At 39.6% G+C, this 25,956-nt stretch overlaps 1 protein-coding gene across 1 annotated transcript in view; it reads right to left on the minus strand.

The window, feature by feature from the left end:
* Window positions 1-3,613: 3,613 nt before the first annotated feature.
* The window catches only part of LOC134368152 (histone H3.3A-like), a 64,024-nt gene continuing 41,681 nt past the window's right edge, over window positions 3,614-25,956 (minus strand). The window contains exons 3-4 of the mRNA XM_063084701.1: window positions 23,763-24,209; window positions 3,614-3,693 (exon numbers count right to left, since the gene is read on the minus strand). Of these exons, the coding sequence (XP_062940771.1) occupies window positions 3,614-3,693; window positions 23,763-24,209 (527 nt within the window). The remainder of the gene's footprint in view (window positions 3,694-23,762; window positions 24,210-25,956) is intronic.

Below are 25,956 nucleotides of genomic sequence, written 5' to 3' on the forward strand. Positions count from 1 at the left end.
TAGCATCCTTAATGCTTTGCTGCTTAGAAATTTCTTCTGCCAAATATTCTGGTTCACAGCTTTTAAGTCCCACTTTCTACAAAGTCCTAGGGCATGGACACAATGCAGCCAAGTTCCTTGCTGTGGTGTAGCAAGGGTGATCTTTTGTCCAATTCCCAATAAATTCCTCATTTCTATCTGAGACCTCATCAGCATGGCCTTTACTGTCCACATTTCTATCAACATTCTGGCCACAGCCATTTAACCAATATCTGAGAAGTTCCAAACTTTCCTTCATCTTTTTGTCTTCTTCTGAGTCCTCTAAACTCCTCCAACCTTTGCCCACTACCCAGTTCCAAAACCACATCCACATTTTCAGGTAACTATTTAGCCACACCCCACTCCTTGGTACTAATTTTCTGTGTTAGTCCATTTCTGTTGTTTATAACAGAATACCTGAAACTGGGTAATTTATAAACAAAAGAGATTTATTTGGCCCACAATTCTGGGACAGCTGCATCTGGTACAGGCCTCAGGCTGCTTGTACTTGTGACAGAAAGCAGCAGGGCAGCCAGCAGATACAAGTAGATCACATGGTGAGAAGAAGCAAGAGAGAGAGGAGAGGTGCCAGGGTCCTTTTAAACAACCAGCTCTTGTGGGAACTAATAGAATGAGAACTCACTCAGAGATCCACACCCTATGACCAAAATAGCTCCCAACACTGCCACATTAGGGATCAGATTTTCACATGGGCTTTGGGGGAACAACATACCCAAACCCTATCAATTGCCTTGGAAAATGATTTGGCAGTTTCTAATTAAGCTACCCATATACTTACCCTATGATATATGCTCACCAGCCCCCAAATGAAAGCTTCCTGAATACCCCTTGTAGGATGGATAGATTATGGTATACTCACATGATATAGTGGGGAAAGAACAATCTACAACTATATGAAACAATATGGATTAATCTTATAAATATAATGTTGCATGAAAAAAACCAGACACATATGAGTTTGTATATACATTTTGTATAATTTTACTTACACAAAGTATAAAAATGATCAAAACTCATCTGTGCTGTTAGAAGTCAGACTAGTGGTTACCTTCATGATAGTGACTAGAAAGTGTCCTTAGTGTGGCTTCTGGAGTGCTAGCAATGTTCTGTTTCTTGATCTGGAAGCTGATTCTATAACTGTGTTGAATTTGTGAGAATTTATCATTCTGAACACTTATAATATCTGCACAATTCTGTATGTATATAATACTTTGATGTGAAGTTAATGAGACAGATTTTAGAAAGAAAGAAATTGAAATTATGCAAATGAAAAATAAAATATATGAACTTAGAAACTTGATTGACAGATTAGTTATAGCCGATAAGAGAAAACTGTACAGAATGCTTTATAGAGAGACCCCAAATGAGGAGAGGGGGTAGAGTAGGAAAACATAGAGGGTAGAGTAGGAAACTGTATCATACGTTTAGCCAAAATCCCAAAAGTCTAGGGAGAAAGAAGAGGGAAGAGAGAATATCAGGAGAGATTTTGACTAAGAATTTTTGAGAAATAATGAGAGACATCAATCCACAGATTCAAGAATTCAAACAAATCCCAAGTGGGATAAATAAAAATAAATCGATGCCTAGACACATAATGATAAAATTGTAGAATACCATAATCAGTTATTACTCAGAGAAAAGCTAGATTACTTTCAAAGAACAACAGATAGGACAGTGTCTGACTACTAAAAGGCAGTAATGAAAGTCATAAAACTGTGTAAAAAAGTCTTTCATGTGATGAAAAACCTGTCGATTATAGAACTCTATAACTGGTTAAAAAAGAATGTCCTTTAAGAATAAAGGTAACATAAAAAACATTTCCAGAGAAACAAAAATCTGAGAGGGTTTGTCACAAAGAGGACTGCAATAAGGTAATATTAAAGAGTATACTTCAGTGCAGAAGGAAGATGATCCTTTTTTTTTGATGTTTATTCATTGTGGCAGGGGGTTCACAGTCCACCGGTTTGAGACTATTGACTAACTAAGATGTTGCTATGGTTGCCAATTTGGTATGGCTATCTCTGTGACTGCTCAGTTGGCCTCTAGTGCCTTGTGTGTGTGGTTGCCTCGGGTCTTGGGCCTCTCCGGGGAGCCACCTCTCTGGTCACCTTGGACTCTGCTAGGCTGCTGGATCATGGGGTGGTACCGCAGGGTGTGTGGTCTCTGCTGAGCTTCCACTTCCCGTGCAGGACTTCTCCCTGTTCCGTGCACTCTGGTCCGGGCTGTTGGATCGTGCAGTGGTGACCCCACAGGGTGTGTGGTTTCTGTCGAGTCTCCGCCTCCCTAGCCGGACGTCTCCCCGCTCTGTGCGCACTGGGCTGGGCTGGGACGTGTCTTCTGCAGCCCTCGTCTATCAGCTGGGCCTTCAAGTCCCTGCTCGGCACCGCCTCGCCCAGGAAGTCTACCAGGTTTCTGCTAGGCGCAGACGAACGGTCGTTCTGGGTGCCTCTGTAGCACTGTGTAGATCTTTCTCGGGACTTATCACCTTCCTCCTGGTATCTCGGTTATTTGAGTACTTGTCTTATCTCCCACACCAGAGCGTGAGCTCCTCAGGGGAGGAGCCTGCAGCACATGGTTCACCTTTGAATCCCCCCGGCGCGGACTGAGTCCGGTGCCCACCTGTAGTCAGCTCTCCGGCAGGTTCAAGTGAACTTGGGAACTCTCTGCCCACACTATTCCTAACCAGAAATTGGTTAGGCGCTTTTCCAAACTGGTGGCCGCAGAGATGGTATCTGCCTCCCAGTAACAGGAAGTTTACCAGGGGCCAGAGCCCAGAGTGCAGTGGAGTGACAGTCAGCCCAGCCCGTACTTCCTTGCCCTCCCGACGCTGGCTGGGGACACCCCACGCCACCAGCCCTGCCAGAGAACCGCAGAGGGAGTGGGAAGGGAGGCCAGCCCGCAGGCCCCGGGAAGCCCCATGCCGGGGCAAGCAAGTAGGAAGGCTCAGTGAGGAGCCGAGCTGGGCGAGGAGGACAGGCTTGGCCGAGCCGGGCCGGAGCTGCCACCACCTGAGAAAATGGAGGCAGCCCCGGGGCCGGTGAGTGGCCCCGTGGGGCAGGCGGAAGCCGGACGGGTTTCCGCCCCCCGAGCAGGGCCGGGCCGGGGGTCACTTACAGGGCTGTGCCGGGTCGGGCGGCTCCCTCTCTGCCTCTGCATCGTCGCTGTCCCCGTTCTTGGCTGCCGCCACCTCGGGCTGCTCATTCAGTCCCGCGGCGCGGTTCGGGCGCTCCCAGGAATCTTCTTTTATGCCGGCCTGAAACCTCGAATCCTGAATAGGGCAGCTGGCCGCCTTCAGCATGGCACCGGCCTCCGGGATCCTGTCTGCATCCACAGCAGCCCCGGCGCCGTGTTCCCTGTTTAGAGACTTGCTTTTGCAGCTAAGAAACAGTTCTTTTCCTTCTCCATACTTCAAAGCTGTTGCCTGTAAATGAGGCAGCCTCTCCTGAAAAGGGCAAAGTGGCGGTCAGCCCCCACGACGAGCCACTGGCAGCGGTCCTCCCTTAAGAGACGGCAAGGGAAAGGTCCACAAGATTCCCGGCTGCCTAAGGCCCAGTGGCCGCCTTTTCCACCTCAGCTACTCCATGCCAACCACTGCAGTCACCGCCATCTCGGGATCCTCACAGAAGGAAGATGATCCTAACTGGCAGGTCAGACCTGAAAGAAGGAATGAAGAGCAAAGATGTTAGTACATATCTGGATAAGTACAAATAAATATTGGCAGTATAAAACGAATAATAATTATTATATAAGAATGCCATGGGATTTAATAATACATAGATTAATTAAAATACATGACAAAATAGCATATAAGTAAGGGGTAAGTCAGTGGAGTTAAAGTGTTTTATGGACCTTCTACTGTCTGGGAGGAGAGTAATATAATTCATTGATATTAGAATTTATTAATGTTTAGGTAATCACTAAAAATATATAACTTCCAAACTATTAAAAGGAAAAAAGGAATAATAATAAAAAATAAAAATGTTACAAAGGATGGAAAATGGAGCATAAGCTAGGTGGGAAAAATAGAAAGTACAAAATATGGTGGTAGATATAAACACATATATCAACAAATACAATAAATATAAATGGACTAAATGATCCAATGAAAGACAAAGATTGTTGAACTAGAGAAAAAAACAAAATCCAACTATATACTGATTTAAGAGATACTTTTAAAACATAAGGATACAGAAAGTTTGAGAGTACAATAATGAAAAAACTTACTCTATTTAACTAGTAAACAAAAAAATTGATATATACAGAATAGACTTTAAGGCAAAACAAAAAGCATTACTTAAGATAAAAAGAGTCCCTTCATCTAGAGAATAGCTATCTGGAGAACAGAATGGAGTGGGTCAAAACTAGAGACAGAGAAATTTTTTATGAAGGCATTACAATTATTCTGACCAGTGATGATGGTGGCATAGACCCAGGCAGGATTAGTGAGAATGAAAAGAAGAAAGCACACACAAGTAAAATTGTGATGCATTCACCAAATATGTATTGAAAGAATGAATATGATTATCTCAGAAGATTTCCCCCTAAAACATTTCATGGAATAATTCCACTTTTATGAACTTATCCTAAAGTTGTTTCAAATTATCCACAAAGATTTATGTAGAAGATATTCATAATCAGTGCTGAATTAGGTTTTTAGAAATATTGAAAATAACCTACAGGTCCAACAGTAGAGAAATGGTTAAATTGCAGTAGAGCCCTAAAGTTAAATATTATGCAGCATTAAAAAAAATATCATGTTTTCAAAAAACATTTAATGACATGGAGAAATGCTCAAAATATAAGTAGAAGAAAAGCAAGATACAAAAGTATTGCTAATATGGTCCCGATTTTAGAAAAGATATATTTTTGAATATACATGAAAACATTTGTGTGGTGGGCTTTGTAATGTACCCTTCCCCCTCATACCCCACAACATGTCCATGTCCTGATTCCCAAAGCCTGTGGATATTTATCTCACATGGCAAAAGGAACTTTGCAGACGTGATTATGTTTAAGGACCTTGAGATGGGGAGATTTTCCTAGGTTATCTGAGTGGGCTAGATCTAATCATGTGGGTCCTTAAAAGCAGAGAATCTTACCTGACTGTGGTTAGAAGGAGAGGTGTCTGTTGAAGAAAGGCACAGAGAGGTACAACATTGCTGGCTTTGAAGATGGAGGAAGGAGTCCATTAGCCAAAGAATATGGGCATTCTCTAGAAGCTTAAAAAGGCAAGGAAATTAATTCTCCCCTAGAGTCTCCAGAAATGAATGCAGCCCTGCCAGCACCTTGATTTTTGCTCAGTAAAACCTGCATCAGACTTCTGGCTTATGTGACTGTAAAATAATAAATTTGTATTGGTTTAAGCCACTAAATTTGTGGCAATTTTTTATGGCCTTAAATAGACAAATTAACACCGTTTGGAAGAAAACAACACCAAGAAGAGTGTAATCGGAGTGACTGTCTCTGGGTAGTGGAATTATAGGTGATTTTTACTATCATGATAATATTTTTCTGAATGTTCTTTATCATCTATAATGGAAGGGAGGAGAGGAGGAAGAGGATTATTAATCTCTAATCTTGTGTATAAAACCTTATGCACATTCAATTATTTCTTTAACATAAATTTCATGAGGTAGAATTCCTGAGTCAAAGGCTACAAATATTTTTCAAGTTCTTAAAAATTTAATGGCAAATTTTCTTCAGAAAGTTGTACCAATTTATATTCCTCCCCACTATTTATTCTCCTCACTGAAACTTTGGGTAAATTGGTTATGTTGGTTCTCTTTCACTTTGTAAGCCCCAAGTAAATAAATTAAACAATACTCAATACAGAGCCAAGAAAAAGGAAGCAAAACTAGAATATAAGTTGAATTCTACATTTTCATGTTACCTTGTAACGTACATACTTGGGCCACTAAACCTTACAGAGTATGCTCAGGGGTGCTTCTTAAGCCACTCAAAGTTCTGTGACTCCAGTTTACCATTACTTCCTTTCTCCCTACTTCATTGAACTTCAGAAGGGCCAGCAGCTTCCTCAAGGTTTCAGAGTAGTCTTTCTGGAATATTCTGAAATGCCTCTCCTTTTAAAGAGCCACTTCCTTGGAATATAACCTTCCTTCTTCTAGCCTTTTTTTTTTCCTTTACTAGATCGTGCCTTTCTCCCTGAGATTCTCTCTGCAACAGGCTTCCAAAGCAAGTTTCTAAGTACTTGAGTTTTTAACAAGTCTGTACTTCTCTAGGATTTGAATCTTCTCTCGGCTTGTGGAGAGAACACCACTTTTCAGCTGATTCAAATCAAGACACTCCGGCTGGTAAATGATGTTAAGGTGTGTATTTAAGAGACAGATAAATTTTGAAATAGAAACAAAATCTATATGATCCTTATTATTTGCTGCAATGTGTTCCTGAAAACTGTCAGAAAATGAATTAAATTTCCTATAGAAACAATTATTATTGGGGTTTAGTAACTTCATTAAGGATTCCATAACTATATATATATATATATATATATATGTAACTAAAATATATATAAAAAAAATATATAAAGTATATATAGATTATATACATATAAACAATATTTATGTCCTCCAAATGTTTTCTAACTCATTTAGAGTATTTAGCATGTAAAAAATGCAGCTATCACTATCCTATCTAAATCAAAGGTGTGAAAAAAATTCAATACATATTCTACACTTAACATTTTCACGAGTGAGAATTTGGAAGACATGAGGGAATGACTTCGATAACCCAGTTGTCTTTTACAAAGCTGTGCAAGTAATTTCCAACTGATGTCTTCTTTGTCTCTTGATAAATCTCCCAGCACTAAGCAGTGACATTAAAAATCATTTCTGTGACCTTAGAACTACTCTCAAAGTACTAAGCACTCAGCAAATGTTTGTTGTTGTTGATGATGATTGCATTTATCAGACCAAAAAGTATGTTCAAATGTAAGAGCTGACCCACTGTTTCTCCCCTTCACCCTTTTCTGTGTCTCTCAGTTTATTCAAAGCTACAAATAGAGCTAGTTAACCTTGGAGTGAAGTAATGTCACCAGGAAGCACAAAGTGCTGTTAAGTCATTTTTTTATCACACTTCGCTGCCGCAGCGGTAGAGTGCCAGTTCGATTCATGTGATTCTTTCAGTCTGACCATCCTACTACAGAAGATTTGAGCAGCCCACCCGCATTCTCTGCTTTTGATCCTCTCCCAATCTCAACCTAGAAAAAACCCCTTTTCCTAACAACAAATAAAAACAAAATACTAGGTAGACTAGCTTTTAGCCAAACAAAAAATAGAAAATGTTTCCCCCACGATGATTTACCTATCCATTTAGGATATGTTTATCAACAACCTAGTAAGAGAGGTACAAAAACCTCTTAAAATTATTTTTGAGATGCATCCTGAGCGATGCACACTTTGTCGAGAGTTGTTAAAAACCAACAACAAAAACCTACCAGGTCATGAGCATCATCTTTTAAAAAGGAGCTTTCAATACTTTCTCACTTGCCAAGACAGGCATAAAACGGCGTTTGATGGTGATGGAGACTGTGGGAAACACTGGAGAAGTGGATAAATTTGAGCAGAAATAATGCCTGAGCCTTTAAAGCAAAGGCAAAGTTGGAGGAATGAGGCAGTGCATTATACTAGTTTGAGTCCCACATCTTCATCCTCTCAGCAGATGCCGTGATTCCTTCTGTTTTATTAAATAAAAGTAAGCTCTCCCCCTTCTCTTGAATTTCTCCCTGTTGCTCATTCCATTGTCCTTCTTTACTTCAATGCAAGAGAGAAGCCCTCTCATTCAACTTCTCTCTTTACAGGACCATTAAAAATTGTCCGCTTTCACTTTACCTTCACATTTCTTACATATTCAATCTCTTCTCTCCACTGGCTTATTCCACTTAGTTGTTAACCATGATCAAATCTTCTCATATCCTAAGAAAACACCAAAATATAGAAATCCTCTTTTTCAACCCTGTGATTTCTTTTAAGGTACTTATTCTTAAACTAGCACTTACTGAGCTCCTACTATGTTCCAAGCAAGCAAGTATTTTAACTCAAACTCTTTACATGAGTTCTTGCATTTACTTTTCACATCAACCTTATTAGGAAGGCAATACTATTATTTCCAATTGACATAGAAAGCTGAGGTTCCCAAGTTTAAGCAATTTGCCCCAAATTATGCAAGTATTTAGTGGTGGAGCTTGGATGTGAATCCATAACTGTCTGACTCCAGCTCTTAACCACTGGGCTGTCTGTCCTATTTCTCTCTCTCTTTCTCCTTCCCTCCTTTCCTCTCTCCCTCCTTCCCTTATCTCCTGCTTCCTCCCTCCTTTTTTTTCCATTATCCTTTCTCAAAAGAATACTCACAGCCTGTGTGATTTCTTACCTCACTCATTATCTTGTCAATGATTTTTGCTTTCACAACTACGTTACAACTACTGAGTGTTCTTTGTCCCTTGTCATTTTTCAGTCCTCATCTTCTTTGACCTTTCTACAGCGTTTAACACTGATGATCATATCATTGTTTTTTGTGTCATTTTTTTCTCTTGACCACAGTAACACTGTACAATCCTAGCCCTAATTTGACCTCTCCAAAAGTTCATTTGTTCATTCATGCATTCAGTAGATACTTACAGAATACCCATCATGAGTTGGGCCTTATTCCATATGCTGGGAATACCAGCATGCGCAAAACAATGTTTCTTTCCTCAGAGAGCTTACATTTTAGAAGAAGGCGAGAGGTAATAAGCAAAAATTTTTAAAAGGAATAAAATGTATAATGTGTTCTATTAAAAAAAAAGAGGTGTATCTGGGGAGAGAACATTCAGGCAGAGGAACAGCAAATACAGAGGTTTCGAGGTAGGAACAGTATGGAAGCCATTGTAGCTGAAACAGTGAGGAAGAGGAGAGAAGTAGGTAAGCAGTCAGAAGTAAACCTGGGCCAGATCATGTAGGGCCTGATAGAACATGTGAAGACTTTGGTTTTTGCTTATGGTGAGATAGGAAGTCATAGGAAGATTTGAGCACGGTAGTAACATGATATGATTTTTGTTTTAAATGATCACTTTGCCATATTGCCAATAGACTGATGGAAAACAACGGTAGAAGCAGAAAGGCCAATTAAAAGACTGGCTATAGTATCAGTGAGAAATGATTATGATTTGAAGGAGCGTGGTACCAGTGGAGGCTGGGATATGTAACTGAACTGGGCATACATTCTGAATGTGGACCTAATAGGGTGTACTAACAGACCAACTGTGGAGTGTGAGACAGTGGGGAAGTCAAGAGTTTTGGTCTGAGCTAGTAAAGACCCAAGTGTTGTGGAAACGAGAATTACACGTTATGAATACAAATGAAAATAAGGTATAGAAGTAAATATTTATTTCGAATGTGTGGTGGCCTGCCTCCAAGATGGTCCCTAATGATCTTGTCTGTATCCTGCAGTATCTTGACTGCAATGTCATGAGAGATCCTGAGCCAAAACCACTCAGCTAAGCCATTCCTCAATTCCTGACCCATGGAAACCGTATGATGATAAATGTTTATATTTTAAGACACTAAGTGTTGTAGTAATTTTTAATGCAGGAAAAGATACAGATTTCAGTGTTAGGAATAGAGTACTACCATGATAAAAACCTAAAATATGGAGAAGCTTTGGAACTAGGTAGTGAGCAGAAGCTGGAAAGATTTTGAGGAGATGTTAGTGAAAGCCTGAAGAAGAGATTGTTAACAGAATCCTGATGTACTTTAAGGAAGCTGCAGATGAGGGCTTAAAGGAAGGTGGGAAAATGTTAATGGAAAACAAAAGAGAGAGGATCCCTGTTTTACAGTTGTTGAAAGTTTAGCAACACTGTTACCTGCGGCAATACGGTATGTAGAAAATATACCTGAGGAACTGGGTGGTCTAGCTATGGAGATTTCCAAGCAGAGTGCTGCAGGTGCCTCCTGGTTTCTTCTTGCTGTTCATAGTAAAATGTGAGAAGAGAGTGGTAAGCTTAAGGAAGGATGGTTAAACAAAAAGGAGCCAGGCTTGCTTGTTTTCAAAAGTCCCTACCTCTCCAGATGGCAGACGTTGTTAAAATGAGGGAATGACTCTAGGGCAGGGATCAAATCTAAGTCACTGTCAGAAAAACAGGGTACAAAGAAAAATCTCACAGTCTGGCTGTAAAATTCTTTGTCAAGACCTCAGGAAAATGCAAAACAGTGCCTGAGAGATTTATTGAGTTAAAAAATAAAGCTTCTAAGAGGCTTAAGATTGTTGTCCCTCAGCAGTCTCAGCAGAAGCTCAAGGTAGAAAAAGTCTGATAGAGTGAACCTTCCAAAATCTTCATAGGATATACACAAAGTATTATAAATAATTATTTAGGAAGAATCTCTGCTAGCTCGTACTGAAAGGGACAGAAAACTGCAAAATGAAAGGAGGACTTTGGACTGTAAAACTTATACAGACAGGAAGCAGGTTGAGAAAACTATGCAACTGAAAGCATGGACTCAGAGTGTAAAACCAAGAGCACAGGAGGCAGAGCCAAGGGCCATGCAAAATAATTCCTGGCCAAGTGTAGGATTTAGGCTTTATGAAGGAACTTTCAACATTTGTGCAGCTAAATTTCATAATTTATTTGGATCAGTGTGTCCCCTGTTTTTCTCCCTCTCGGATGGGAGTGTCTATAGTGGTTATCATAGCTATGCCTCTTGCACTATTGTATTTTGGGTGTGTAGAGAGCAGGTAGGTTTTCTGTTTAGTTGACAGGTTTTTAGACAAAGAGGAACTGTTCATGAGGAGATGTACTAGAGAAGCCTCATCTACCCTAGGACATGATTTAGATGAAGAGATTCTAGACTCGGAGCTAATGCAGGAATGGTATTTGCTATGGTTTGAATGTTTATGCTAAAATGAGTTAAGACTTTGGGGCTATGAGGATGGAATGAACTTATTTGTATGTGAGAAGAACACGAGATTTGAGGTGCCAGGGGAGGAACACTATGGTTTGAATATTTGTCCCTTCCAAAACTCATTTTGGAACTTAATACCCAAGGTGGTAATTAAAAGGTGGAGCCTTTAAGATGTGATTGGGTTGTGAGGACTTTGCCTTCATGAATAGATTATTCCATTCATAGATTAAAGGGTTAAAGGTTTAATGGGTTGTCAAGGACTGGCTCTGGTGGCTTTATGAGGAGAGCAAGTGAACATGTTAACACATGCTCTCACCTAACCCTCATTATATAATACGCTGCATTGCCACAAGACTCTGTAGAGAGTCCCTACCAATAAGAAGGCCCTCACCAGATGTGCCCCCTGGACCTTGGACTTCACAGCCTCCAAAACTGTAAGAAGTAAATATTGTTTCTTTATAAATTACCCATTTTCAGGAATTCTGTTATAAGCAACAGAAAATAGACTAATGCACTATTAAATTTTGGGAACCTGACAGTGAGTGTATTTTTCATATGGGAGGGGCATACATTTTTGGTGACCAGAGGAAGGACTATAGTAGCTGGCCTCTAAAATAATCTTTAGTGAGTCTTCTTGCTGGCACTTATGCCCTTGTATGGTCCCTTCACACCCTAAATAGAACTGACTGTGTAACCAGTACAATAGTGCAGAAATGACAGTGTATGATTCCTGAGGCTAAATTATAACAGACATCATGACTTTTACCTTGCTCTTTTTAAAATCATTCACTCTGGAGGAAGTCAACTGTCATGTTGTAAATAAGCTTATCAAGAGTGTTACAGGGGAGAAACTAAGGCTTCCCACCAATAGCCAGTATAATTTGCCAGTCACATGAGTAAGCTATTGCAAAAGTGGATCCTCCAGCCTCAGTCAAGTCTTCAGATGACTGCAGCCCCAGCCAACATCTTAACTGCAGTCTGTGAGAGACTCTGAGTGAGAACTACCAACCTAAGGCACTTCTGAATTCTTGACCCACAGATACTGTAAAATAATACATGTTTTATTGTTTAAGCCATTAAATTGTGGGGTAATTTGTTATGCAGCAATAGACAACTGTTACAGACTGAGAAACATCACAATAAATCATTCATTTTTTAAAAAGCTGCAAATACTGCAGACATGGCACAAATCCAGGAAAATAACATAATACTTTTATTAATTAACTGACTGATACACTACTATACTGTCTTTTTCCCTATGGCTTTTGTTTGCATACTCTTTGAGAAGAAGTAAATCTTCTCTCTAGCATAGTTGATCAACTTTTTATTACTGATAGTTTTATACATTTCTTTTAGCTTCACAACATATTATTGGTAATGTCATGTATAGTTTTAGAAGTTTTGTCAAGCTTGGGGAAACGTCTATCAAATCAATTTGTGAGCTGTAAGATTTCAGAGTATTTCAACTTTGCTTGTACAGTGACTAATATGAAATACTATTTGACTTGATGATACTCATTAACCACTTCTGAGTTAATGTGCTTGTTGTAGTGGCACTATTATGAATTTTATGTTATCTTAATCAAGGACAGTACTTTATGTGAAATCAGTAAGAAATTTAAATCTTTTCCCAGTTTATTCATATGATTCACTTCTCTTCATTATTTGGATTCTTAAACAATCCAAGAGCCTATTTATTACTTCTATTCAAAATTTATCTCTTCCTCTTAATGAATTACTGCTTTTGGCATAATCTGGAAAACTATTGCATTTCTCAATGTCAGAATAATTTTTACTGATTTCATCACTCATCTTTATCAGTTTTGCCTCATGTTTCATTAAATTTTTATCTGAATTTTCTCTGTGCTTCAATAAATAAATTTAAAGATGACAAAAGAAATACCTTTCATATTCAATCAGCAGTCTGTAAATTTTCACTTTTTTTACTGAAACTTTCTGTGATGGTTAATTTTATGTGTCAACTTGACTGGGTAATGGGATGCCCAGATAGCTGGCAAAACATTATTTCTGGGAGTGTCTGTGAAGGTGTTTCTGGAAGAGATTAGTATTTGAATCAGTAGACTGAGTAAAGATCTGCTATCACCAATATGGGCAGGCATTATCCAATCCATTGAGGGCCCAAGTAGAACAAAATAGCGGAGGAAGGGTGAATTCTCCTCTCTCTCTTCTTTAATTTGGATATCCGTCTTCTCCTGCCCTCGGATATTGGAGCTCCTGGTTCTTAGACCTTTGGACTCTGGGACTCACACCAGTGCCATTCCCCTCCCGACTCCCCCCCACCCCCTGGCAACTCCAGACTAGAAATCACATCATCACCTCCCCTAGTTCTCAGGCCTTTGGTCTCCAACACACCATCAGCTTTACTGGTTTCACAACTTGCAGGCAACATATGATGGGGCTTCTCAGCCTCCATAATTGCATGAGCCAATTCCCGTAATAAATTTTCTCTTACATATCAATATAGGTCTTATTCGTTCTGTTTCTCTGAAGAACCCTGACTAATACACTATCTAAAGCATATTTTCACATCTGCTTCTTAACATCAGAATAATTTATATCTTAATTAATACATTTTACAAAACCATATGACTATGTGAATACATTGCTAAGACCCACACTTAGAGTCTTAGAAGGGCCCATGAAAGTAAGGAGCCATGAAGCCTTTGTTAGCTACATAGTAAATCCACTTCTGATTCTGAGAAATTGTGTGAATGGTGGTGCTCTATATTAAGATGAAGAAGAATGTGGGAAGCTTGGGAAAGGACACCAGGAGTTCATTTTTGGACATGTTTAATTTGAGATGTTTACCTATAGTAGGGTAACCATATAATTTCTTGTCTAAACCATTACACTTTTGAGTGAAAGAGAACACTATGTATAAACAATAGTTATAAATTGAGACTGTCCCAGACAAACTGAGATGTATAGTCATCCTACCTATTGAACATCCAAGTAGAGATATTGAGTTGGCTTATAGAAGGTTAGAGTTCAGGAGAGAGTTCTGGCCTGGAGATATAAATTTGAGTTTGGGGGGCATTAGTATTAAATGTTACTTAATGTTATGGAACTACATGAAATCATTCAGAGAAGGAATGTAAACAAACTAGATAAGAACACTGAGATCTGAGCGCTAGCATATGCAACATTTTAGAGGTCAGAAAGACAAGGATTAACCAGGTAAGGAGTCATGGGTTTCAAGAGCGTCTGATCAATTGAGTCAAATGCTGCTAAATTTAGACAAACGAGAACTCAGAAATGACCTTTGGGCTGAACCAGCTGTATAATTTGCTGGGTCCAGTGAAAAAATAAAAATGAGGGAGCCTTTGTTCAAAAGTGATTAAGAATTTCAGGATGACAACAGCAGAGCAATTAAATGAAGCATGAGGTTCTTCTAAGCATAGAGCCCTGTGTGACTATGCAGGTTGCATGAACACCATGAAACTGGCCCTGCCTTTGGATCTTACAACCTGGGGGTAACTGGTGACAATTCCAAGAGCAGTTTTGGTAGAGTTTTCTGGACAAACAACTAACTAGATTGGTTTCTAGAGAGAGTGGTAAGAGAGGAAGTCTAGATATCAAAGCAGATAACTCTCATGTTTTTATTTCTTTAAAATTTTTTTTTAATTTTAGCAGAGAAATGGGATGGTGTCTGGAGAGAGTGTTGAGCTCAAGGGAATGTCTGAATAAGATGATAGAATAACAGAATATTTGTGTGCTGATTAGTATGATCCATTAGAGGGGGAAATTTTGATGATGCAGAGCAATTACAAGAGTGATGTACTCGAGGAGGTGATGGGATGGAATTCAGAATATATGTGAAGGGGTGGACAGGTCTTCCATTTTAACAGGAGAAAAAGCAGAATATATGGTAGAGGATGCAGTGAGGTTAGTAGACTTGGAGGTGGAATTGTGATGAAGTTCTCTTCTGATTGCTTCTGTTTTCCTAGAGAAAACTACCAGTTGAGAGCCAGGAGGAGTGAGTGAGGTTATGTTGGAGATGTGTGGAATGAGGAAAAGGTGTCTTTTGTTTACTGTTGTACAATCTACATTAGCATGGTACTGGTATGTATTAAGTACAACTGCACACATAGAGTTATCAAATTCTATTCTTTATACTCTCAGGATAACTCTCAACTCTATTTCTTTCTTCACATTCTCACATTAACCACTCTATTTTAGGCCTGCATCTTTCCTTGCATAACTGGTCTCCCATCTTTAGTTTTTCCCTCCTCAAAACTATCCCCCTCACCGAGATATTATTATACCTGCATGCCTCAATAAAAATGCTGATTGAATGAATGAACAAGTAAATGGTTACACAAACATCAACATTTGACAATTACAAACACAGTGGATTTCTTTACAGAGTCAAGCTAAACATAATGTGAAATGGGCAATCTCAAGCTTGGATTTATAGAACTTTCTCATATGAGTATAAAGGCCATATACCTTGACAGACAGACAGACAGACAGACAGAGAGAGAGAGAGAGAAAGAGAGAGAGAGAGAGAGAAAGAAAGAGAGAAAGTATAAAAAGCAAAATTCTGTCACTCTTGGCTTTACATCAGGATAACTTTTGTTTTGTCTCTAGAAAATTAAAGATAAATGATAAAAATAAGTCAACATATATGTTACTCATCCGAAAATAAGCAGAATTTTTTAATTTCAAGACTTTAAAAGATTATTTGTTATTGTTTTCTAATAGAAATTCAAATATAAGTTCATTGAAGAATATTTGAGACACAGAAAAGTGCAAAAGATAAAACCACTGCCCAGAGATACTCACTTCTAACATTAACATTCACCTTTTTTTCTAGTCGTATTTCTAAACTGACCAATTTTCTCACAGTGTATTCTGCTATTTTTATTCATTTGTATTATAAACATTCTCTCTGTTATTAAATATTTTTCTAAGGCATTAATTATAATGGCTGCTGTGTATTATATCATACGGGTGTATCATGATTTAAGCGTTTCTTAATTGTTGATCATTCATGTTAAGACTTTCTTTTTGGATAAGCTAAAACTATCATGAGACCAAAGTACGGTCATGATCATTAGCTTTCCATCATGTGATGACTTGATCCAGCAGGCAGTTATCAGCTTCCTCCTCCTACTTGATCTTTGTCATCTCACCTTATATCCTCTATCTACAATAAAGTTTATACCTTTTCTTCTAACGAGTAATTTCAGGGAAGATTCCACATTTTTTAAAACATCTGAGCTCTGGAGCGGGCACAGTTTTGCTACTGTATGCCCTTCCCCCCACCTTTTTTAATCCTTTAAGATAACACAGTAAAAACAAAACACTTGAAAGAAAAAATACTGCTATAAAAGCTACACAATCTTTTTCAGACACGTTCCTAGGCCTCTTTTGAAATTGGACTCTACTTGTAGTTTACATCTTGTAGCTGAGTGTATTAAGATCCCATGGAGAGGGAAGTAACATGCAGAGCTGAGAGTATATACCTCCTACTTTCCTTGTCTCTACTTCTATTCACAGATAACTTGAAAAATTCCCAAATTATAGAGAATAAAAAAACTTTGTATTATGGAGTTTGAGAATTCCCAGAACACCTGTTTAAAGGCGTGCTGCTCTGGTGATGAATCACCCAAGCTTTGTAAAATGATTCATCATTAATCATTACAAAAAATAGGCTTAACAATTCATAAGCTCAAAATAATGCTATTTTATTAGCACCATATTTATTAAAATTATATTACTTTTACAAAGTTTGGAAACAAAGAAAATTCAAAAAGTTTATTCCTGAAAATGACAGACCTTTCCATTCCTTCAGTGCCCTATTTAGCTATATCCATCAAGGTGACATTTTTTAGCAGAGGAAAAATTTGGTAAATGACTTTTTCCCTAAAGGGTAATAGCATTTCTAGGTCTTTGCTCCATGTTTCTGCATACAGTATTATAGAGAAAAACAAACTTTTTTTCCCTTCTATAGTCTCAACACTCAACACAGAATACTTCTGTGACCACATGTGTGGAAGTTTCTCCTACACCAGTCAATTCTCTGACACCAGCTAGGTGTCCTACAATTGAATTCTAATCTGACACTGACCAGAGTTAGTGCAGACCTCAGAGGTTAAGAGATTAGTCTCACAAGGCTCTCCCCTCCCTCACTTCAGAAGCCAATCATTAGTATTAGGTTCTCACTGTTTACAAGAAGACAAAAGAAAACAAGCATTGGTGAGGATGTGGAGAAAAGGGAGCACTTCCACACTGTGGGTGGGAATGTAAACCAATACAGCAATTATAGAAAACAGTATGGAGGTTCCTCAAAAAATTAAAAATAGAACTTCCATATGATCCAACAATCCCACTACTGGGTATATACCTAAAGGAAATGAATCAGTATGTCAAAGACATAGCTGCACTCCCATGTTTATTGCAGCACTATTTATAATAGCCAACATATGCTGTCAACCTAAATGTCCAACAACGAACGAATGGATAAAAAATGTGGTATACATACACAATAGAATACTATCAAGCCATCAAAAAGAATGAAATTCTATGATTTGCAGCAACGTGGATGGACCTGGAGGACATTATGTTAAGTGAAGTAAGCCAGGCACAGAAAGAGAAATGCCACGTGATCTCATATGTGAATCTAAAAAAAAGTTGATATTATAGAGGCAGAGGATAGAATAGTGATTACCAGAGACTGGGGAGGGAAGAAAGAGGGAAAACAAACAGAGGTCAGCCAACAGGTTGCTACAAAGTTACAATTAGATAGGAGGAATAAATTCTGGTGTTTTATTGCACAGTAGGGTGACTATGGTTAACAGTTAAGTTTAGTATATTACATTCTAGCTAGGAGAGAGGCTTTTGAATGTTCTTGCCACAAGGAAATGATAAACGCATAAGGTGATATATACAGTAACTATCCTGACTTGATCATTATACAACATACATATGTATCAGAATATGAAATTGCATCCCATAAATATGTACAATTACAATGTGTCAATTAAAATAAATAAATTAATTAAAAAATAAGTATTAGGTTCCTAGGTTAACTACAACTTCTGTCAGACTTGGTAAAAATCAGAGGTTCCCATGACCCCCTTTTCAGGTTGAATTTACAAGAGTGGCTCATAGAACCCAGGAAAAGAATTTATTTACATAGCCAATTTATTACAAAAGATATTTTAAAGGATACAAATGAACAGCCAGATGAAGAGATATATAGGGTGAGGTTGGAAAGTATCCTGAGTGCAGAAGCTTCTGTCCCCATGGAGTTGGGATACAGCCACCCTCCTGGCATGTGAATGTGTCCTTGTTCACATACTTGGAAGCTCCTGCAAGCCCCATGTTTTGGGGATTTTTATGGAGGCTTCATCGCGTAGGCATTGTAGGGGTTGAGGGAAAACTTCCCCGCCCTCTGAAAGTTTACTGAAAATAAACTGACAATAGGCAGATTAATAGGAGTAAAAGGCATACAAATTTATTTAAGGTGTATAAGCACATGAGAATCACAGGAGAATGATTATCCAGTAACCCATTGGGATCTAAATGCTTATATACCCTTCTTCATAGCAGAAAGGGAAATACGGGCAATGTGGACATTTTAAGGGGTAGTGATTTTTAGGGGGAATGAATGGGTCTGTTGCTCAGACAATGGTCAGTAAATCATTCTCTTTGGGAATCGAATGGGACCAGAGAGCAGACAATAGTTTGGGCTCTAGGTGTGGTGTTTAATTTTCAATCTCTTCCTCTATGATATGAATTTTAGTCTTCTCTGGTAAATGGAATTTCAGGGATGGGATCAAAGGCAATTGTGTTCCTCTTTGGTGGGTCCTGTTTCTAGGCAGATAAGGGAACTTCAGAGAACAGCCTTGTCCTGTGCTTTGGAAGAGACAGAGGACTGAGAGACAGTGTGTGTGTTGGGCAGGGGGAGATAGAGATACCCTGAGGCTGCTTCTTTAGTTCAGCATGTCTAAGCACTATATTTTGGGGTATCATTTTCTGAGCCCCAACAGCATGAGCAATTCCTAACTCCATTTCCAGCCCCTCTTCCCTCTCTGGAGTATAAAGTTCCGAACTTCCAGTCATGACTTGGTCTTTCTGATGACCAGCCCCCATCCAAGAGCCAGCCATGATGCCTCATTAGAATAAAAGATGCTCCTATCACCCAAGAAATGACAAGGGTTTTAGGAGCTCTGTGCCAGGAGCTAGGGGCAAAGACCAATATATAATTTCACAAGCACATACTTAACTCTATACAGATCTATGTGTTGTTGTTCATCAAGCATGAGAGTCTAGGTTCTTGAAATTTCCTGTCACATGGGTATGTTTCCAAGTATTCCAAATCTCCACTTCTAAGTCACAGATGAGAAAACTGAGGTCTGCATGGTTCAGTGGTAAGATCAAGGTCACATCTGTGTTCACACAAAGCTTTGAGAAGAACTAACAGCCCCTGGGTTTCCAATCTGTTGCTGAGCCAGTGAGTGAATCTGTTCTCCAGGCACACCTCTTCCACACCTGCCTGGGGCTCTTGCTAATCAGTGTCAGACCAGGAGTTTTAATTCTAACACCCATAGACTGGTGTATGTTTTGCTTTATGTGCCTTAAAATCATGCTGTATACAGGGGAAGCTGTATACTGGGAGTGGGTGAATATATGGGACTCTATAGGCTTTGGAACCGCTTTGGAGTAGCTCTGCCACTTACTGGGGCAAATCACTTAACCTCTTTGAACCTTAGTTGCCTCGTATTTAAGATGGAAATGTCATAGTTCCTGTGTCTGAGGATCTTGTAGTATTCAATGAGTTCACTTAGCACCATGCCTGGCACAAAATAAGCACTCTATATTTGCTCTAAAGGAATATGCGTGCTACTCTGCTGGCAAAGCATTAGATTGCACGTCCACCTTTTTCATTGTTGTTATTCTGTGAATGAATTTATAAAGGTTGCTTTGGTGTTTTCTATCATATGAACGGATGAAACACTTAGTTCCAGAATTAACATGGTAGGAGTAAGACTCCTAAATGTGGTTATTTGTCCAGGAGCCTAAATAACATTGCAGTTTTCAAAAACTACTTCAAAGTTACCCCAGAAAAAATTGTAACAGACAGAGCTTCTTTCTCATGCTTCTGTTTCATTAAGCACGAAACTAGAAATATAAAAAACACTAAGAGAAATTACCCACTCATTTTATTGAAGCTTTTTCCCCCCCAGGATGGCATCTAATTGCTTCTTGAATGGTTCCAGTGAGTTGCTTTTAAAAATGTGACTTTACTTTTCTAAAAGCATTTTCCATATCTGTGACCGGGAAGGATATGCGGTTATATCAAATTTATGCTTGCTCTTTGGCTTAAAACACGTTCTTTGTGTGCAACAGCCTAACATACATTGAAACAAATAACAAGTCCCAGATCAGAGAGAGAGAGAATTCAACCACTTTATCACTACACCTTGTTGTTAGCTGCCTTGGACCCTGGGTAATTTCTCTTAAGGGAGAAAATGTTGGAGCTGCAAGACATAGGATTAATTACTTTAACCTACTTCTATTTACGAATGTACAATTCCTGTGGCTCGGTCTCAACCCCACTGCTTCTGAATAACAAAACGGCATAATTTAGGCTCACCCACTAAGGTCCTGTCCTCGTTACCGCAAACTAGACCCAGAATGATCCCTTTCTTGATGATGGCCCTTTCCCGGCCATTTTGGTATTGTTTCAAGATCATATTTAGACAGTTTTTCACTAATTACTGAAAGACTTATTATTTCATTTCAAAAATTAGGCCAATAAAGACTTATCAAATTCTTCAGAGGAAAGGAACTCTAGAAAATATACCTACTAAAGAGGTAAATGGTGACAAGGAAAATAATTCCTTAGCTAAGAAGAAAATCAATTAGCTCTCATCTTACATGAGATGTGTTTTTCCTCCCTTTGCCTAGAAAACAACTAGAATCAACAGAATCCAGATTTTATTGTGACCATTGGAAAATGCTTCTCTCCCTGAAAAATGCGGGAAAGGTGTGTAAGGAAATGGAATTCAGGAAAAGATACAGGCGAAGAGTGGAGTGTGTCGATTTCTGGTCCCTAGGCTTTACCAAAATGAAGGATCCTACCCAACCTTAATGTATGCAATTTTTAAGTGGTAGGATTTGCAGCAAGTCCCCACTCTGTACAAACTTTTCAGGACCTTTTGCTGAAGTTTCAAGTTCCTTTGGAGTAATTAATTCCTTTTGGTTGGGGGAATTGTCTCTTATTCTAATGTAAATTTCCTGGGGGATTAAATTCAAAGGTTTTTGTTCCTAGAGGAATTAAGTTACTGGCCACTTCCTAGCAAGGTGGTGGGTGAGGTGTAGAAAGTAGAAGGACATCAAAAGGAAAGGCGGAGTAGTGATCAATCATAAGGGATGAAAAGGGTGCTTTGGCCGGTGCTAAAAACAAACTGACAAATCAGGTAGTGAAAGCTTATTCTTCCTGCAGGCAACAGGAGACCATGAAAAAAACATCTGACTTTTCAGCAGCAACCAAATGTTTCCAAAGAGAAAGTGCACTTTGTGCTGGGGTGGGTGGGTGGGTAAGGTGGTATAGGGGGAGTGGTGAGGGGGCGGGAGACAGGGGTGCACAAAGGCAATGCAGCCTTGAGGAACTGTTTTACTTTAGACAAGCTTAGATATGTGTACATATGTGTTGGGGTGAGGGTGGGGTGGGGTCTGGGCTCCATAAGGAGTGGCTGGAGAGTTAAATTCCCTTTTCCGTTTCTGGAGATGTGGTTAGTTAGATGTCTAAATTCTTTTCCAGGCTAGGGTATCACAATGTTGAGTTGTAGCTCTCTCCACCTTGGGCTTTGTATGCTAGTATGGGGAAAAGTGTCATCAACTGTAACCTGAATGTTCATTGACTTGCTGACTTCCAACTGTGTAGAAGCAGGCTCTCAGTGTTACAACCTGCAAATGTCCCCCGGTTACTTCTGAGAGCCCCCTGAGGAATGCTTTACATGTGCCTACAAACCAGCCTATCAGTTACTCCCATGAGTGGGGTGATAGAGTTTGGACATTTTGTCCCCTCCAAAACTCATGTGGAAATTTGATCCCCAATGTGGCAGTGCTGGAAACTGATTGAGTCATGGGGGCGGATCCCTCATGAATGGATTAATGTTCTCCCTGGGGGAGGAGGGATTAATGAGTGAATTCTCGCTGGCAGTTCCCGCGAGAGCTCGTTGCTTAAAAAGACCCTGGCACCTTCTCTCTCTCCCTTGCTTCTCTCTTACTTCCTCTCGCCATGTGACCTGCTTGTACTTGCCGGCTGCCTGCCACTTTCCGCCATGAGTAGAAGCAGACTGAGGCCCATTTCAGATGCAGCTGTCCCAGAATCGTAAGCCAAATAAACGTCTTTTCCTTATAAATTACCCAGTCTCAGGTAATTCTGTTATAGCAACACAAAACGGACTAAAACGTGGAGTCTTCTATGTTCTTCCTTTCCTACTCCCATTTGCTTGCCACTCAGCACAGCCCGGCAGATTTCTTCCTTTAATAAAGCTTGAACGGGGGCTGAGCCCGTGGCACAGTCGGGAGAGTGCGGCGCTGGGAGCGCGGTGATGCTCCCACCGCGGGTTCGGATCCTATATAGGTATGGCTGGTGCACTCACTGGCTGAATGCCGGTCACGAGAAAGACAAAAAAAAAAAAAAAAAAAAAAAAAGCTTGAACGGTACGGGCATTTGCTGGACTGTGCTCAGAGTGGCAGGCAGCCCCAGGCTGCCCTGAAAATCGGGACAGCACCAGGTGTGGGGGTGGTAGAGCTTATATTGGTATGTTGGCACCAAGGGCTGGCTGATACCATCAAGGAGGGTCATTATGCTAATGTGGAGAACTGTGTCCTTGCCCTTGCAGAAGCAAAAGGGGTTTCTGTTTAAGTCAGGAGGCTTCTTGTAAAGAGAAGGGGGAGGGGAGGGGAGGAGGTGGGCAGCACCATTTTGTACTTGGGCGTGTATACAGTGGCACTGATTATGTTGACTTTTCAAAAGTTTTTGAGGATTTGAAGACTTCCAAAGACTTCTAGGTTTTCTAGATGAGGAAAGCAATGCCCAGACTTTTCTCTATTTTTTTCATCAATGTTACGGTATCCTTTAGAAATTAGATGTAGTCCATGTATCCAGTTAGAGGCATACAGTAGGCACTCAATAAAATTCTGTTAAGCCCAATTGAATTGGAGCCTGGCATTTTATCTCTATGTGGCTTTTGTTCCAGCATGTGAATCAGAACAATTCAAGAGCTCAGGGTATAAGTACTGTGTATGCATTTATTCCACTTGCTTAACAATTGATTTTTTTTTTTAACAGTTTAATGTATTTTAATAGCAAACTGACAGGAACATCACAGAAGAGAGACAACATTATAAACATGTACTTGCATGTAGGACAACTCAGTTAGAAAAGTATAGTGAATGGATGGAATCTACTGTATGATAAAAATGCTACAAATACCATTTAGTTGCCATCAACTAGAAATTTGCTTGTTTTAAAAAAATCCAAATGCTAGCATTGTCCAGAAAAATTTAACAGGTTTATTTATAATTGTTATAAAGTTGAACTGCTGAAACTTGTTCACTGAAACATTTTGACTTGCATTAATGCTTTACGTCCCCGCATTTGCATTAAAAATTCACACACAAATGAAAATGGAAAAGCTGCCAATACCCGATTTCTGTCCCCTACTTTTCCACTTGCAACCATATACTTAGGTACATTTTTACCCCATGGGGGAAAAAAATATCTAACGTTCAGAACTACCAATAACAGGAAGAAGAGAAAAGAAAATTTTTTTTTGAGAATGAAACGTTTCCCATCAGAGTGGATTCTTAAGCATGTTCGTTCTCCATGTATGTGGCGTGCTAGCTGGATGTCTTCTGGCATAATTGTTACACGTTTGGCATGGATAGCACACAGGTTGGTGTCTTTGAAAAGGCCAACCAGATGAGCCTCACTTGCCTCCTGCAAAGCATCAATAGCTGCACTCTGGGAATGCAGATGTGTTTTGAAGTCTTGAGCAATTTCTCGTACCAGACGCTGGAACGGGAGTTTGCGAATCAGAAGTTCAGTGGACTTCTGATAACGTCTAATTTCACGGAGTGCCACAGTACCAGGCCTGTAACGATGAGGTTTCTTCACCCCTCCAGTAGAGGGCGCACTCTTGCGCACCGCTTTTGTAGCCAGTTGTTTCCTGGGTGCTTTACCAGCAGTTGATTTGCAGGCAGTCGGCTTTGTACCAGCCGTGGTATAGAGACCTCCTTACTGACCCCCCTTCTCCTAGGGCTGGAGCTCGGCGACCTAGAGGCGGCGCTGGCTTAGAGAGAGAGGCGGCGCGGCGGAAGCTGCGAAAGCTGCGAACACGATTCACAGTTGAAAATGTTACCGCCAGTTGAAAATGTTACCGCCGTAGACTTGTCCAAGGCAATATCACAGAAATGTTGATGGAGTACAGAAGATCGTACAGGTGCTCCTCAACTTACAATGGAGTAACGTCTCAATAAACCCCTGATAAGTTGAATACATCATAAGTCGAAAATCAATTTAATACACCTAATCTACCAAACATCGTAGCTTAGCCCAGCCTACCTTAAATGTGCTCAGAACACTTCCATTAGCCTACAGTTGGGCAAAATCATCTAACACAAAGCCTATTTTATAATAAAGTGTAATTTATTGAATACTGTACTGAAAGTGAAAAACAGAATGGTTGGATTCAAAGTACTAGAAGTTGGTTTTCTACTGAACGTGCATTGCTTTTGCTACATTGTAAAATCGAAAACCCGAGAAATCATAAATCGAACCATTGTTAAGCTGGGGGCTGTCTGTATTATGTTCTCTGAGTATAATTAAGTGGTTTGGTAGGTGGTCCTTTGCATAAGGTTGGAAGCAAGGGGCGCTATTTATAATGTCCCTGTCAAGTCTATCAGCAAAGGATGTGGATGCTTCAAACTACTGAGACAATCTCCACTTTCCAAATGTTTCAAGTCTGAGTGATGTTTTAAATTGCTTTTAGTGTATAGAAGAGAAACTGCACAGAAACTGTGCACCTTGTAAAATAAAGAAGCAAAAGAAAATCTCAAAATAAACAAGAACTTTTTAAAGGATTCTTTACCACCACTACATCCCCCCCAAAAGTCAGAAGTGCAGGGAGCCACTGTTTTTAATATAATCAAGTTTACATAACCAAAGCAGTCGCGTAGGAAGAATAAGTAAGGATGTTTGTAGTGATACTCAGAGGTTAACTAAAAATTAACAGAGCCAGACCCCAAATGGAATGATTATGGGCCAAGAAAAACTAGATGTCTGGGAGTGGAAGAAAGGCTTTAAAATGCTGAAACCTCAATAAAAGATCAGGGCGGGAAGATTGAGTTCTTAGTATTAATACCCACTAAAAAAGAAAATAAAGTGGTGTGCGCTATATTGGAAACACTTGAAAGCTGAGATTTCACTGAAACTGTCTCCTGAATGGGAGAGAACTGGTGTTTTCAACTTTTAGAAAACAGAGAAGAACATTTAAAAAGAAAAAAAGGGAGAGCTCATGGAAATGCTATTATGGTACTGCTTATTCGGGAGAAACAAGCAAAGCAAAGCTTACAGTAAAGGGAACAGTCAAGAAATGATCGCCATGATTTACTTTCTATAACTAATCCTATTACTGATAAGGAAACAAACTTTAGAGTCAAAATCTTGTAGGAGAAAATGCTGTAAAGGCTAACTGGGAGAAATGGGCAGAATTGCCTGCCATGTCACTTAGGGAGGAAAGCAACTTGACAAATGCAACATGAGAGACAAGGAATTCTGTGCAAAACATTTTTTTCTATGAATAAATACAGTAGTCTCCACTTATCCACCGGGGGTACACTACAAGAACCCCCAGTGGATGCCTGAAACTGCACATAGTACCAAACTCCTACACACCTGTGATAAAGTTTAATTTATAAATTACGCACAGTAAGAGACTGACAACAATAACTAATAACAAAATAGGACAATTGTAACAAT

Source organism: Cynocephalus volans, chromosome X (assembly GCF_027409185.1).
Source record: "Cynocephalus volans isolate mCynVol1 chromosome X, mCynVol1.pri, whole genome shotgun sequence".
NCBI classification, from domain to species: Eukaryota; Metazoa; Chordata; class Mammalia; order Dermoptera; family Cynocephalidae; genus Cynocephalus; species Cynocephalus volans.